We start from the raw sequence: 16697 nt of genomic DNA on the forward strand, positions 1-16697 counted from the left end.
GTATGAGCAATACTGTGCCTTTCCCGGCCAAAGCGGGAACGGGCCCAGGACCCGGGCGTCCCTCACCCGAGAAGCACACACAGGAAAGAGAATCCACGCTCCCCTGGAGGTCCGAAGTCTCCCGCTTGGGTGCCGGATTCTCCCCTGCGCCCGCCCCAGAGTCCCAGCGCCCCATCCCCCGGGTCACGCCACAGGAGCACAAAGAGGGTGCATTAATTGAAGGAAAGCGCGGCAAGACAGTCAAAAGACAGCGCCGAGGGGAAAGGTGGCCATTGATCCGGAACTCTTGAATTACGTGCTCGTTAGGCCCCAAAGAATAAGAGCAGTGAAGACTTAGAGGCTTAGCAAATAGACACCCGTAACCGAGGGCTATGTACCACCCAGCGTAAGCACTTTACCACTTTCATTTCTTCATGGGTTCTTTCTGTTAGTTTTGTTTTTTGGTTCGTGTGTTTTGAGACAGGGCCTCCAATACCTAATCGACTTGCATCCTACTCTGGGTACTAGTACTATTACAGGCAAGCATCACCACACCCACTCAATTCATGTTTTGTTTTTTCTTTATGATAAGTAATATGAACAAGTTTTCTATTACTGACCCCGTTTTACACACAAGACCTGAAGCATTAAACTCACAAACTAGACTTTGGTAATAAGAGACCTAGTGGATGGAATTCAGCCGATCTCTAGACTCCACTTCTTTTTTTTTTTTTACTATAAAATTTTAACTATAAATTTAACTATAATAGCTATGGGGTTAGGGCTGTTTAGGTTGGATGACATAACATGTAGGATTGGATAAGAATTTTGTTTTTCTTTTGCTTTTTTTTCTTCTTGGTATCTTTGCAACAGAGGAGTCTTTAGTTTGGGGATTTTTTTTAAAGATTTATTTTTATTTTTTAACCCTGTGTGTGTGTGTGTGTGTGTGTGTGTGTGTGTGTGTGTGTGTGTAGTGTAGCATGTAAGTGTAGGTGCCCATAGAACCCAGAAGAGGGCATTGGATCTCCTGGAGCTCGTTAGAGGTAGTTAAGCCACCCTGCATGAGTGCTATGACCCCATCTGTGTCCTCTACAGAAGCATTAGGCGCTCTCACAGGCTGACCCATCTCTCCAGTCCCAAGGGTTAAGGTTTTAAATTTGGTTAGTTTGTTGGTAGTGAGACTGGGAGAGAAGGGCAAGGACAGGAACGAGAAGGCGTTGCCCTGGTATAGGAAAGAAAGCGGCACTAAGGGTGGGATGAGGATAGGTCTAGAGCTCTCCGAGGGTTAAAATCCACACGCTTTGGATAGAGATTGAGAGGAAGAGTTTGTGAAGGTGTAGACAAGAACAGCCCCTTTTTGGTCAAATATCTTTTCTAAATTTCCAGTTTCCAAAGCTGGGTAGATGCAGCCTTATATTTCTAAGTAGGAGAATTCAGAAAGAGGTTTTCGGAGTAGGTTCCAAGGGCAGCAGATACAGTTCAGGCAGAGTGCTGGCCCAGCATGTGTAAGGCCCCAGGTTGAATCCCCAGTATTAAAAAGAAGAGAAGAAAAGTAGCCTATGAATTTGAGAAACAATTAATTTGAGATTTTCCCTAAGGCACTTATTTGATGAAATAACCAGTGCATGTATGACAGGAGAGAACTGGCTAAAGCCAACATAATAATTTCTTATCAACTTGCCTTAGTCATTTTTACATAGTGATAGACCAATGACAAAACATTTTATTCAAGATGATAACTGAAGAAAGGGATCTTAGCTCTGCGAAGGATCCTTCAAGCACTCACTATAGTACCAGGCAGAGGAGGTGGTTAAGCAAATGTGTCAAACAGACTAGCATCAAGTACTGAAAGAGGAAGGTTTGTATTTTGTGCTTCTCATATAAATCCCTATGGATAACATAAGTGGTAGGCACTTAATACACTTTACATTTGTACAGTGTTTTACTTTTTAAAAGAATGATTTCCTCAGCCGGTATCTCCTTTACAGTAACTTTGTGAGGGTAGGCAGGGTAGCTGTTCAGTCCCTTTACAGCTACAATTAAGATGAGAAAAAGTGACTTGCTGAGGACTTCTAGCACTTATTGTGTAGCCCAGGCTGGCCTCCAACTTGTGTCCCCTACCTGTGTCTCCTGAGTGTTGTTATTGCAGCGGACCACTGTGCCCTAGTAATTATTCCTGTCCTTTGATTCAGACTCCAGCATTTAATGTAAACCATCACCTGGAAACAATTGGCAGGCCTATAAAGATAACAATGTTATATAGTTTTGGTAATAGAATCAAGCTTACAAACCAAACTCATTGTTACTAGAAAAAATTACTATTCGAACCAGGGCACATGTTCTAGTGAAGTTTTATCATCATTAAGTTCTTTGTTTGTTTGGCCCCTACAGTAGAATAAAATCTGTTTTGTTTCTAGAGGTCATAGTATAATTACAGGTGCTCCGCTACTAAGCAGATGCCAAAGAGCAGACAAGACAGACATTCAACAGAAAACCAGAAAACAAAAACAGGGAGCAGCGGATTCTCTTTTGTTATGTCAGCTATTGGTAACAGCTGTCGCGGAGGGTGGAATTCAGTTGTTGGTTTCTTGGAATTTCTCTTGGAAATTAGTTTATTTCTGTAAGAATTTCTAAGTACAGTTTAACAGTTCCATGATCTGTTTATTTTAAACACTGAAAATCAAACAAAATATAACTAGAAGACAGATTAAATGGAAAGATACCAATTTTTTTCAACCTTGAAGGAAGAACATTGCATAGGAACACTCAAAAGAATGGAAATGGGAGACCCAAAGGTAATAGGAAAGCGACCAGGTAAAGGACACACAGACAGGGAGCTGCTGTCTTCTTGGAGACAGGCTAGAAAGGAAGATGGAAACGTAGGTCAAGTGGCTCTGAACTGGGCAGGAGTTACTGAACAGGGAAGGTGGCCTATGCTGTGAACATGGATTGTAGGTTCTAGCCAACTTTTCCTACGGGATATGACTGTATGCACTAATGTTGTGTACATAGGTCACATCCTCTTAGTGTTTCCTTTTTGATTGTCGTGTAGACTTTTAATAATTGCAAAGAACTCATTCAGTCAGAATTACATAAGCATTTACCTTATCCAGAAGGGTCCTAACAGCTAACATTTAATTTCATTAAAATAGTTTTATTATAACTCCACTTCCACTAAATGGCTGCCATTTAGTGAATTAAACCTTAGTTTTTAAAAGAAACCATCCTCTGGTTTCTTAATCTAAGATAAAAGTTAACAGCTATGTTCTAGCCCCATGCTCAGCTAAGACTCCGGGAATTTAGGGCTGTGCTCTGGAGAGGCGGCTCACAGTCAAGAGCACTAGCTGCTCTTCCAGAGGAACCAGGTTCAATTCCAGGCACCTACATGATGGTTCACAACTGTTCAGTTTACGGGATCTGATGCCCTCTTCTGACCTCCAAGGGCACCATGCATGCAAATGGTAGACAGGGATACATGCAGACAAACCGTCCATACACATCAAATAAAAACAGATTAAAAAATATACTGAACTGTTAAGGCCGCCAGGGCACTGTCACAACTTGGCTGAATTGTTTAAAAATCTCAAATTTTATATAACTGATCATTTTTTTACCATCATAAGCCAGCATTCATTCCACTAAGTGAAATCCTGATTCACCTTCTTTACCTAAATGTTAACCCATTAGTTTAGGGTCAGAATTTCAAGTACCGATGAATGCTGCTAGCTTGCTGGCTAAAACAAAACAAAACTTCAGTTTAGGTACTCTAAGAGAAGAAAGACGTAAGAATTTAGATGAGGCTCACACTGTTTCTTTTGTGCTCCCTCAAACACACACACACACACACCACACCCCACCAGGAAAGGAACTGAAAACCTTTGCCCTGTGCTACTGACTTGTAGTAGAGCTGTGTTCCCAGAGAGCCGTGCAGAACACCACCCTGGGCTCTGTAATGTCAGCTCCAGAGGCTGAGCAACATGACCGAGAATGGTGCTGGCCTGTTTGTACAGGCCTAGCTGATAACCAGCCTTAACTCGTTTGAGGGAGTCGATCTCTTGCAAATTTGCTTCCTAGATCATGAATAATGGTCTATTCCTGGGTGATACAGACCTTCTTAACCCTTTATAAACCAGTGTTTGAAAATTCTGACCTTCCTAGAATGCCACAAAATTTAACATAAACTAAGTTTTCAAACACAATGCTAAGTACATCGACTTATTTCAACATTTTATTATGACAATTGACATATATTAAGTGAAAGAAATGACAAGTATTATAGTAAAACATTTTGAAAAAAAGTTACAGTTAGGCCAATAGCTGTAAAATGGCTTAGGCCTGGCTTATTACACTGAGAATTCTGACCAGACTGTAATGAGACATTCAACATTTTGTTAACGAAAATATTGGCAATAGCCACAACATATTTGGGTTGTCACAAGGAATATTGTATTTAAACAACGATGCACTGCAGTTCTACCACTCCTGAAGCTTTGCGCTCTCAGGGCCTGCCATACTTTTCATACACAGACTTGACTTGTGTTATCAGAATCATGTTTCCAGTTTTCAGATTTCTGCACGTGACTCACACATGCAGCACTACATTGTGTGACAGTGCACGACAGCCTCTCTGTGACTAACAGCATGGTCCTGAGACAGCAAGAGTTAGTTTGAGATAATCTTGGAGCTTCTGGTTCCCTCTCATCTAAAAACAGCATTTTGAGAACTATTCCAATATTTTTTATTTTATGCATAGGGAAAGTAAAGTATTTCATTTGAGCACATCTGAAAATCCAAGACATGTTCTGAATGGATGCTTCCTGGAACTTAGTTACTACTTTATCAAATCAAAATGAGATTCAAAAATAATACAATTTACAAACTCTTATCTGGAATTTGTACTCTTCACATTGAAATTCCTGGTCCCTAAGCTTCTAAATGGGTGAAGACAGAAAAGGAAATAATTCTCAAATTAGTTAACAGGTGAAGGTTACCTAGAAATTATGACACAATTAGATGAATTTAATTCCTTATAAGAAGTGATGCTATACAGGTAGTAAATTAGAATGGTAAAATTACCAGATAGCAAAAAGAAGTCCTGGCATTTTAAAAGATAGGCTGACAGCATGGTAAAATGTGCCATGCAGACTGCCAGCAGCAGTTGTAAGAGATTGCAAATTAGTTACCAAATGAGGGATTGAAAACTGAATGTGATGTCCCTTCCTGCCAAGTTTCAGCAAGTTATTTGTGTGGAGTTGGGTAAGTCTATATGGAATAGTCAAACAATTCTAATTTTTTCCTTCTTTACACATAAAGAAACTAGCCCTGCCTCGTTCCCACCTCCATCTCAACATAGGACATCCCTTCTTAAAGTGCACATAGAACCCCATGAGAGTTTTAGGCAAGATACTATCCAGATACTATGGTCAAGAAGCTACTTTGATAAGAGAACAAAACACACCAACATCAACAATACTCTAGACAGGCACCACAAAGTCATGCACCGAAAGAATATGCTGCCGATTGCCAGATTTGGGATGTTGCAGCTGTACTGATCCTGACGATCCATTTACTCTAATATAAACTGTGTGTGGCTGTGGGGTACACTCATGCAATGGTCTGAGAGCTTTGGGAAAAGGTTTTATCTAATTTCAAGGGCTGTCCGTACCGCAGTGTGATACTGACATACACCACCTCTGCTAAAGGGCAACAGGACGAAGAAGACCATGGCACAAGGTGTTGAAACAATTTGAGGTTTAATTACATAATGCTCCTGTAGATGCTCTAGCGTAAACACAACTGTAAAAATCTACATCCTATTTTAGGGTATTTTCCCACCTCCCAGCCCTTAAAAGCTGTACAGTTATAAAAAAATGTGACTCTCAAGCAAAATAAACTTTTTTTTTCTTTTTTTGCAACGTACAAAATAAGTTAAATGATTTAGAAGATCTTGAGCCATTAAGTTCCACAATGACTGTGTTCTGGCTGTCCATAAACATAACATGCAGGCTCCTGGCCTATGACCAGGATGCAATAAATACAGGTCAAACAAACCCCAAACACTTAAGTTAGACTCCTTCCGAAACTGATGAAAGTCAAGGAAATATATAGTTAAACAAGCTCATTCTTATATCATCCAGTGGCAAAAAGAACAAGGCAGGTTATTTATTCCTTTGCACATTTTCTAGCTTGTACTAGTTTGGCAAAAAAAAAAAAAAAAAAAGAGAGAGAGAGAGAGAAAACAAACCCACAAATACAGTTTCTTAATTTTTTCCTCATTCAGAATGTCTAGAGCTTCATAAATCCCTATTCATCTGGTAGTTTGTTATGTTCTTTCACATATTGTGTATAGGATAGACATATATAAAATGTCAAGATAGAAATAACACCTCCATGAACTGAAAAGACTACAGTGAGGGTACCAGAACAGTGTCTCCCAGAGCAGAGTGGTATAAATATGAAATGGGGCAGGGAGTTGTGTACATGACCCAAAGAGTGGAAAACAACGTCAGGGGATCTAACTGTCTAATCAACTGCTGAGAGGCTTGTAAGAGTGACAGGTGGGGAGTGTACGATCTAAAGTGGTTCCATACCAAGTCTACCTTATTTTGGCTTATGATACGGGATGACTTATCCTCAGTGTTATGCAGCCAGTTACCTAGCAAACCTTGGCACTCAAAAAATGGTAAATCATTTAAGTTGGATTGAAATATTTTGAAAATTAAGTGGAATAATAACACAATAACCCAGTTTAAAAACTGGATGAAGCTGGCAGTGGTGGCACACCACACGCCTTTAACCCCAGCACTCAGGAGGCAGAGCCAGGTGTGGATCTCTGTGAGTTTGAGGCCAGCCTAGTCAACAGAGCGAGTTCCAGAACAGCCAGGGCTATGCAGAGGAAACCCTGTCTCGAAAAACCAAAAAATAAAAAATAAATAAAACAAAAAATACAAACTGATGAAAGCAAAGGCCTTTTCTTTCAGGATCCAGGTAGGAACGGTGAGGAAATAAACCAGCAGTTAGCTTGCCACTTCCAAGGCTGACATTGGGAATGGTGGATAAAATAGGAATGAATTTTATCTGAGAGTTCAATAATGGATCATATTAAAACAGACAAGGACTATGTAGATTACAGCATACATGTGGTCTTGGCATTCTCTGCTTCTTAAGAGAACCAGAAATATATTTAGAGAATGTCAAACCAACAAGAAAAACTATTTTTTCTCTAAACTTTCTATAATTGAATCATATTCATAATTTTGTCACAACTATTTGCCTTATATTTTTATAAGTCAGTTCATGATGAATTCAGCATTCTAGTAGTTATCCAGAATGGGTGTATATACACATTTCCTCTTAAGAAAAGTCTTGGTCTTTGAACACTTGTTCTAAAGCTGAGACACTACCCTGAACTAGAGACCTGCTCCGCTGTGGCAGCTGGCAGTGGAGTCACAGCATTATCTGAGTGTTAAAGATTTGTTAGGTGCTTTTTATCTTCTGGTAGAACAATCAGTGAGTGACTAACTCCTCCATCCATACCACTTAAAAATTACTAACACATTCACCATAATTTTAAATCTCAATTTAAACAAGTAAGTGTCCACATTTTTCTTAATATATGTACTTTGCTTAAATGTCTATTATATAGGATAGGTTCTATCAACTAGAAAGTGAAAAGTGAATAACATTCTTTTAAAAATCTTTTTCCCCACAATAATTAATTTCATTAGTATTCTGAAGTTCTTGGTTCTTTGGCAGATCACTTTTTAAAAAATAAGTTACCAGTAAACATGAATTAATCCTTAATGAAACGCCTTTTTATCCTCTGAATCTGCAACCTTGACCAACTGGAAAAAGATGTCAAGGAAACAACCTCAACGTATTACGTGTATTGTTGAAAACACATCACTTTGCAGTAACATTCTACAATAAACACTATCTCATCATCGCACAGGTACAAGCAAACCAGTCTGAGTCCTTTTCCTACGCTATTTCAATTTTAAGCTCTTGAACTGTAAAAATATGGCTAGTTTTCAAACTTTACTGAAATGGCAAACTAAACACTTTGAACACTATACTGTCTCTTCACATAATGCATATGCTGTAGACTGAGTCTGATACCGGGAGCCCTTTGATACAAGTTCAACACTTGTATTTCAAAGGTAGGAGGGGGGTCACTGAAGTTAGTAAAAGTAGACATTCTATAGATCTATTGTAAATCTCAATCTATCATGGACTGAAGATAGTCGACCCCCTACACGACTGTTTTCCTTTCCATCCTCCAGTTCTTACTGGTTGGATCAGAATTTTTTATACAGAACATTTACTTTGACAGCAACAACAGAAACCTCATCGGGAGCATCTTCCAAGTGAGTTTTTCTGAGAGATAACAGACTCTGACGGACTGAGTCCAAACACTAAACAGGGCAGGAGTTCTACCCAGCATGCATGAGGCCCTGGATTCAATCTCCAGGATAAATAGAAACAACAGAAAAGGCCAAGCAGCAGAACTCTCTGGATACTAAGAATCAGTATGGACTAGCTGCCTGGATTACTACTGATAGCCAGTTGGTTTAATGAGAATATAAGGTTAGAAGGGAGACACTCAGTATCAAGTTGACACTCAAGTTTAGTAAGGATCAGGTAGCACAAAGTGGTTTTGAAACCCCTGTTACTGGGACATTTTGCTAAGTGGAATACTCAGTCTTTACTGTAAAAATTACCATGGGTTTTCCATAACAGAAGTGACTTCACATTCCGCATGCTGTTGCATTAGCTACCAATTTACTATTTCTAATCATCTGTATAAAGGATGAGTAGAATTGATAGGTGGATGCAAGAGCTGGTGTGTGCAGAGGTAGAGACAGGCACATGGGAGAGTTTCTACACCACAGTGGCTTTACCTGGCTGCAGGACTGAAACCTGAGACTGGGTGGCAGGAACCCGCTCACCATGCACTAGTAGGAATCCTTCTGCCTGTCTGTTCTAGACAGTTAAAAAGTTTACTTAGCTGATTTTCAAATAAAACAACAGCTAGAAAGGAAGTTTTACAAGTGAATGTGGCTCCTTTTTAGTCCTTTACTTCTGTGAACGTAAGCCCACCCTGTCCTTCAGCACAATACTGTTTGAAGATAAGCCCACAGCTGCTTCTGCAGCAGCACCTGCCGCACCCTCGGTTTTTGTTTTTATTTTTTAGGCTGCTTTCATTGTTTCATTGTTACACAAATACAAGTTCATCACTAGAAACAAAGCAAAAATATCATCGGTCAAATTCTACAGAACTAAAGTGAAAGAGAAAACCAGTAACTGAAAAAAAAAAAATCAGCACTACACTTTAAAGGCCGGAAGGTTTAAGGGCAGTGTCTGTTGAGGAACAGAAATTAGGAGCATAAAGTTTCCAGAGAGGTCTTGACGATGCAAGTCTAACGCCAGCTTTTAATAATGAAAAGGAAGTAGTTTACTGTAGACTGACTACCACATATAATGCTTCATCTGAAAAGAAAACTGAAGTTCCTTGGGCCAGCAGCAGGTACGGCATGTCTATTGCCGGCAACAGACAACAGTGGAGCAGGAAACCTGAGTCCCCGGGGAAAAGCACAGCCCGAAGCAGTGCAGAGGGCTTCGGCATGTGCCAGGCAAGAAGACTCACAAATGCTACAGCTGTACAGGGTTAGGGCTGTGCCCGCAACTCCACAACGGTAACAGAAACCAAGCTAAAGGTCCTAGTTTAGTGTCAGCTACGTTACACTGTTTAATTAGAAACCGCCTAGTCTTGAAGCAAAGGGCGAATCCTTAGAGTGTTGAGATGTTTAAAATGGAAGTTAGGCCTATTAAGTATATCAGCGGTTCTCACTCAGTTCTGTTGGTTGTGTGACTATTAATGGATTTTCAATGGAAGTATATAATGGCCAAAGGCCAGAACTACATTCAAACCCTGCTAATGTATCCAGGCAGATATAAAATTCCAACACACACACACACACACACACACACACACACACACACACACACACACACACACACACGATTAAACTCAAAACTAAAAACCTCCCAAAGGAACTGCTTTGTTTGTAGACTTCAATTTGAAGTAGATACTAAGGGCAAGAACAGACCAGTTAAAATTCACCTGAAAATTCCTTCTCAGTCTTCCAATGTGCTAAATACCATTGTCAACTTAGCATCTCCATATGTTATATTTAGATGGATTATATTCAAAATGACATTTCAGACAGTTAACACCATATGGCCAGAAGAGTTAACATTACTGGCTAAGTTTATAGTGTACCTGCACTTTAGGAAAGCCCACATTCACTTCACTAACTCCTCACCGGACACAGTGTAATAGAGGCCATCATATTACCACAGCATAAAAGCTACTTAAGACTTCCTTCTAGCACAATCTGGTTATCAAAGCTTCATTAATACAATTTACTATATAAATGCTTTTCAGATGATTTTGTGTTTTTGTTTTTTTTTTTTAAACAAGAAACTCTGCTATAACAGAAACTTAGGTTAAAGTAATTTTATGATGGTACTTCCATGGTCTCTTCTTTATTTAAAGTGTGGTAATGGTAACTCCAATAGTAAACAAATTGATTTCACGAAGGCTATTACTAAGTGACGTATGTACGATGTTGTATCTACAATTCTCAAACTGCAACAGTACAGACTTGAACTTTTGAACAGTTTGTTAATCATCATCTATGCCATGAATGTTTAAATATAATATATATTTAATATGAAAAGCTAAAGCCCAAGTGCTTTCTCCCACCCTAAATTATTGGGCCCTCACAGATTTGGAATGCATTCATATCCACCTTTTTCACAAAGTCAGGAGAGCTCAGGAAATATAAAGTCAAAAATATACAAATCTTTGTTGTTATTATAATAAGATTTTTTCCCATGAATGAAATTACCAAGGACCATGAACTTGGAAAAAGAAAATCAAAAGGAATTTACAGCAATTATTAATCTTCAAAGTTCAAAACTGGTCACTTCACAGAAAGACTTTGGGATTCCTTGAAATTTTTCTTCTAAAAAGTCGTTCTGTAGTGGAGTTTTCTAGGAAAAATTAAACAGCTTTTACTAACTGGCCCGCTGGTGTGAGAGCTACCGTGGAATAAATTAGCACAAAAATGGAAAGAAGTCTTATAACTGTTCACTGTTACAGACATAATCAACAAGGTCAGTCACTCGCAGAAGCTCATCTTCATCCTCTTCCGGCGCCCCCACCTCCTGACCACCACTTGTCCCATTCGGGGCTAGACTTGCACTGGCCGTGCCGCTGTCCTTGGGGGTCTGGGACTTTTCAGTTGGCTTGCCCATCAAGTTCTCAATGGCTTTGCCAGGGCTCTGTCCATTGGTGGAAGGCAAGTCCACTAAGCTGTAGTCCAAGGGGCTCCCTACTTTGCCCACGTTTTCGAAGTCCTCTTCCTCATCACTCTCTATCCGATAGGGCTTCTTGCTGCTCTCCTGCTCTGAGGGCAGGACCCTGGGCTGGCTGTCAGAGGCAGGCTGTTCTGCATCTCCACGAGCATTGTCACAGCTCTCCTCGTCCGTCTCAATACGGTGGAGCCGCTTGCGGGATGGTTTGCCTTCCTCTTCATCATCCTCATCTGCTTCTGAATATTCATCTGTGCTTCGGCCCCGTTTTCGAACAGACCTCTTTGATTCTTTTGTTAGCTCTTCATCTTCAGAGTTCTTGGACATATAGCTCTCTAGAATAAACAGATATTTAAGCTGTTGGCACAGTCAACAATAAGCATATTCAAGTACTCCTTTTCCACATCCACCCCATGCTCTGCTCTTAGGAAAATATGGCTCTGTAATAAATAGACTGGTAGACATCTAACTACCACCACCACCTGTAACAAGGCTCAATAAGATCTACTGTGTATTTTACTTCTGATTTTAGGAAAAAGCAGATTTCCTAGGGGAGTGGAAGAAGAGGGTCTGATGGTCCTTGAATTAAGTGAAGGTAAACTGGCCACAAACTGAGAAACTCCTCTTTATTTCTAAAATTGAGGAGTCATATAAACATATTAATAAGGAAAGATTAAAACTACAGCACTGGGGAAGCAAAGGCAGGCGGATCTCTGTATGTCTGAGGCCAGCCTGGTCTACATAGCAAGTTCCAGGATAGGCTCCAAAGCTACACAGAGAAACCCTGTGTCAAAAAAACAAAACAAAACAAACAAACAAACAAAAAAAAACCCTGCAGGAATGCATGGTGGTATAGACTGGTAATCCTTATACTTGGCAAGCATAGGATGATCATAAGTTCAAGGTCAGCCTGAGTTATATGAAATCATTCTCAAACCACCAAAAACCAAAAGCAAATTACTGGGCATCACTCTGTACACCATAGCAAACATTTGAGGATAGATATTAAACTCCTCTGGTCGACTGTGAATGTCTTAGTGTGGCCTGTACTTGCTTTGTGAGTCATCTCACCCAGTCTTGTGGCTACACATACAAACTGATGAGGCTCTTCTTTTAGGCGATCCCTAAATTACAATTACAGATTAGTCAAACTGCCTCTTCAACATGTATGTTTGAATATCTAAAAGGCATCTTAAGTCTAATGTAAACAAAACAGCTCCCAAAGGCCTTTTGTTCTTAAAGCTGCTTAGTTCTTGATTTCTTTTGGTCTACCATCAAAACTTATCCTTGGAAAGCTGGAGCAGTGGCCCAGCGGTTAAGCGCACTTGCTGCTCTTGATGAGGACCTAGGTTCAGGCCCCAGCACTGACTGACAACCACATGTAATTCCAGGGATCTGAGATTTCTTTTGGTGTCCACAGGCATTCGGAAATAACACACACACACACACACACACACACACACACACACACACACACACACACACACACCAAATAAATAAAAGTAAATCTTAAAAAACAAAGCTATCCTTACTTTGATAACTTTTTACTCTTACAGCTATGGACCTACTTCCAACCAGCATCATCTCTTCCCGGGACTACTGTTCTCCAAGCTACTGCCTTGTTTCCCCTCTTCAATTTATTGATAATATGGGTACTCTAGCAAATTAGAACACACTCCAGTGCTCAAAATCTAAGTATTTCCCATCTCACACAGAATAAATCCACAATCCATACAATGGCCTATCCACTTAATATAGTAGACATTAGTCATGTGGTTATTTTAAATTAATTAAAATTAAACAAAAATTGAGTTCCATACTCAAGCCAGCTACATTTCAAGTGTTTTACAGGCACATGGGGTTAATGCTTACTGAATTAGCCAGCACGGATACAGAATGTTCCCATCATTGCAGAAATCCCGTTAGAAAGCTCTGCTCTTTATCTGAGATTACCAATTGTTCTTCTGGGGGGTGGGGGTTCAGGTGAGACCTCCATGTTCTATCAGAACTATTCATCTTTTTAAAATAAGGCAGCTATAGACAATATGTAAATAAACAGATATGACCATCTTCTAATAAAATCTGATCTGTTAAAAATGGTTATTTATGCAACCATGTGTACTGTGGCTTGCTGACTTCTCTCTTATTCTCGTTCTAACAACCCTGAGCTTCCTCTGTTCCCTGAATGTGCTGGGTACAGTTAGCTCAGAGGGGTGTGTGTGTGTGTGTGTGTGTGTGTGTGTGTGTGTGTGTGTGTGTGTGGTGCTGGAACCAAAAACTAGGGTCTCATACATGCTGAGCAAGTATTCTACCACTAAGTCCTAACTTTGTCCCCTAAATATTGTCTTTCTCAATGAGGAAATCTGAAATTCTATTCTTCTAAACCCTCTTCTTCTAATATCTTATATTCTAATATTTATTTTATTATCTTTCCACCTACCTCAAAGGTTACATGAGGGCTATTTTGTTCTGTCCAATTCCTAGTACTTATACCAGGGCCTAGTTCAAAAATATTCATATTTAATGGCTGGATTAATGAATTTAGTTTTATTTTTATGACGTGAAGATACTCAAGACTAAAATCAACTCCTTTAGACTCCTACATCCACATATTTTTTCCTGCTCTCCTACTCTCAAACTCTATTTGTAAAAGCAATATTCAAAACAGATCACAAACAATGATGGATTAAATGCTTTAAAAGGGTGGGAGATAAGAGTCAAGGTCATTTAAAATGAACTTAGAAAGAGGTCTGGATTTAAAAATGAAGCAGAAATCACAAATTCCTATTAAAAACACGCCCCCCCCCCCCCCCCAGGGTTTCTCTGTGAAACAGTCCTGACTGTCCTGGAACTCACTCTGTAGCTCAGGCTGGCCTCGAACTCAGAGATCCGCCTGCCTCTGCCTCCGGAGTGCTGGGATTAAAGGTGTGTGCCACCAAGGCCAGGCCCCTATGACAATTTTGAAAAGATTTCTCTTTTTTGTATGTATATATGTGTGTCTGTGTGAGTATAAGGCACATACATGTGCTGGTATTTACAGTCTTGAGAAACTTCCCTGAAGCAGGAGGGAGCTGCCTGATGTAGATGTTAGGAAACTAACTTGAGTACTCTGGATGAACAGGAAGTTCTCTAAACCACCGAGCCAGCTCTCCAGCCCCACAAATGAATATTTTATAGCTTCTCCTCCACTTCTGGTAAAGCGCAGCTCCAGCTCTTAAAAACAGACCCCGGCTGAGACTGACAGAGAAAGGAGGGAAGGACCACAGACACGACGGTCTGAAAGTGCCCAGCTCCTCAGTGCAGGAAAGGTGATGTCAGAATAAACAACAACAAAAGGGGCAGAGTGACTCACAACGCCAGGCAGAAGACCTTAATATAATGGAACCCTTCAAAATTAGCATCTGGGGGCTGGAGAGATGGCTCAGCAGTTAAGAGCACCAGCTGCTCTTCCAGAGGTTCTGAGTTTAATTCCCAGCCACCACATGGTGGCTCACAACCAAACATCTATAGTGGGATCTGATATCCTCTTCTGTCATGTAGGCATACATGAAAATAGAGCACTCATATATATAAAATACATGAATAAATAAGAATGACTTAAAAATTAAAATCCTATCAAGAGTGGTATAAATTATAATTAATAGATGGGAGAAAAGTACTAAGATTCATCCCAATGATGCTAGTGATTATATGCATTAAAAAAAAAAAAAAAAAAATCAGCCAGGCAGTGGTGGTGCATACCTTTAATCCCAACACTCGGGAGGCAGAGTGGATCTCTGGAGTCCAGGGCCAGTCTGGTCTACAGAGTGAGTTCAGAGAAACCCTGTCTCCAATAACAACAACAACAAAACCAAGCACATCATCCCAAGCCTGAATGTTCTTTCTATGCACCGTCTATTTTTTCCTGCCCTCCTTCCACACGCAGGAGACAGCATTTACCTTCACTCTCTGAGCTGGAGAGCCTGCGCTTGTGAACTCGTCGGATTTCTTTACCACGGCGTATGCTTTTCTGGGAACCATCACTTTCTGAATCTTCTTTGTAATTAATTTGTCTTTTCTGGTTCCTTCTTGATCGCCTTCGCCGGGTTTCTACAAAATCATCACTAAAGTCTTCACTAAAGTCACTTTCTGTTTAGAAAAAAGAAAGGAGGGAAACAAGGAAGAACAAAATTGAAATCCATTGGTAGGTTAACAAGCTTAGGCTATAAAAATATAAAGTTAATAGAGTTGAGTTGTAAACATTTTAGTTGAGTAAGTTTTATAAACCTTATTTAGTTAAAAAAAAATCAGTTTGCCAAATATCACAAATGTACACTTGTGTTTTTTTGAGACCAGGTCCTTAGCCCAGGCTAGCCTTGAAATTCTGCTCCTATTCCCACCACTTTCTGAGTCCTGGGATTACCGGTGTCTACCTCCATATGCAGTAGTGCTTCAAGTATGCCAGGCAAGCATCAACAAATAGCCCCAGCCTCACAACTGGAAACTATTATCAGTTACTTCCCAAGGTAAAAGAAAAAAAAAATGAAAGAAAATAAGGCAGAAGGAGAAGGGAGAGGAGATAAAGGGTGAGGAGGAGATGGTTGGATGTGCAGCTCAAAGGTAGAGCGCTTGCCTGGCACTCGGTCCCCAGCAATGCGGAAAGGAGGGGAACGTTGTTAGTATCTCTTTTCTAACACTCCATGTTACATTCAATTGAGAACAACCAGTTGGTCAGAGTGCAGAGAAGAAGTGTGGAGTGCCTGGCCACACACAGGACATCTCCATCACACTCGCTTCCCTCAGGCTCAGGGACCATCCCAGAAGAGCTGGTGCAAAGACTGTAGGAGCCACAAGTGGGGGAGGACCAGAGCCAAACTGTTTTCTGGACATGCAAGGATACTGTACTTGAACTCAGAGCTGTGCGTCTCTGCACAAGATCAATTCAGTCAACTTTGGAGCATCCAGGCGGAAGGGCTCATGAACTAAGGAACTGAGGAGCTATTGAGGGTTTCTGGGGTAGAGAAAGTCAGTTTTTGGCTAAGGGTGGGCACCAGATAGACATGTTCCAATGGATGGCTCTAAACCCACCAACACATGGGCCACACAGACTGGATTTGGTGGACTTAAATAATAATTAAAAAAAAAGGCATACCATATGGTTGGAAGTTGGGAGAGGGTGGATCCAGAAAGAGTTGGGGAGAAGTGAAAGAGTGAATATAATCAAGTATGTTTTATGACTGTATTATGAAATTCTCATAGAATAAACATATATTCTAAGATATAATGGTTTAATTATAGCAAACAGGATTTTTAATGTTTCTCTATTATCATTCCACAGTGTGTAATTCCAAAATTAGTCT

General features: G+C 40.2%; 1 protein-coding gene across 1 annotated transcript in view; it reads right to left on the bottom strand.

Moving 5' to 3' along the window:
- Nucleotides 1-10497: 10497 nt before the first annotated feature.
- Nucleotides 10498-16697, bottom strand: part of Rsf1 (remodeling and spacing factor 1) — a 120359-nt gene continuing 114159 nt past the window's right edge. Inside the window, exons 15-16 of the mRNA XM_028877454.2 lie at nucleotides 15298-15486; nucleotides 10498-11693 (exon numbers count right to left, since the gene is read on the bottom strand). Of these exons, the coding sequence (XP_028733287.1) occupies nucleotides 11125-11693; nucleotides 15298-15486 (758 nt within the window). The 3' untranslated portion in view covers nucleotides 10498-11124. The remainder of the gene's footprint in view (nucleotides 11694-15297; nucleotides 15487-16697) is intronic.

The sequence above is a fragment of the Peromyscus leucopus genome, chromosome 1 (genome assembly GCF_004664715.2).
Source record: "Peromyscus leucopus breed LL Stock chromosome 1, UCI_PerLeu_2.1, whole genome shotgun sequence".
Lineage (NCBI taxonomy): Eukaryota > Metazoa > Chordata > Mammalia > Rodentia > Cricetidae > Peromyscus > Peromyscus leucopus.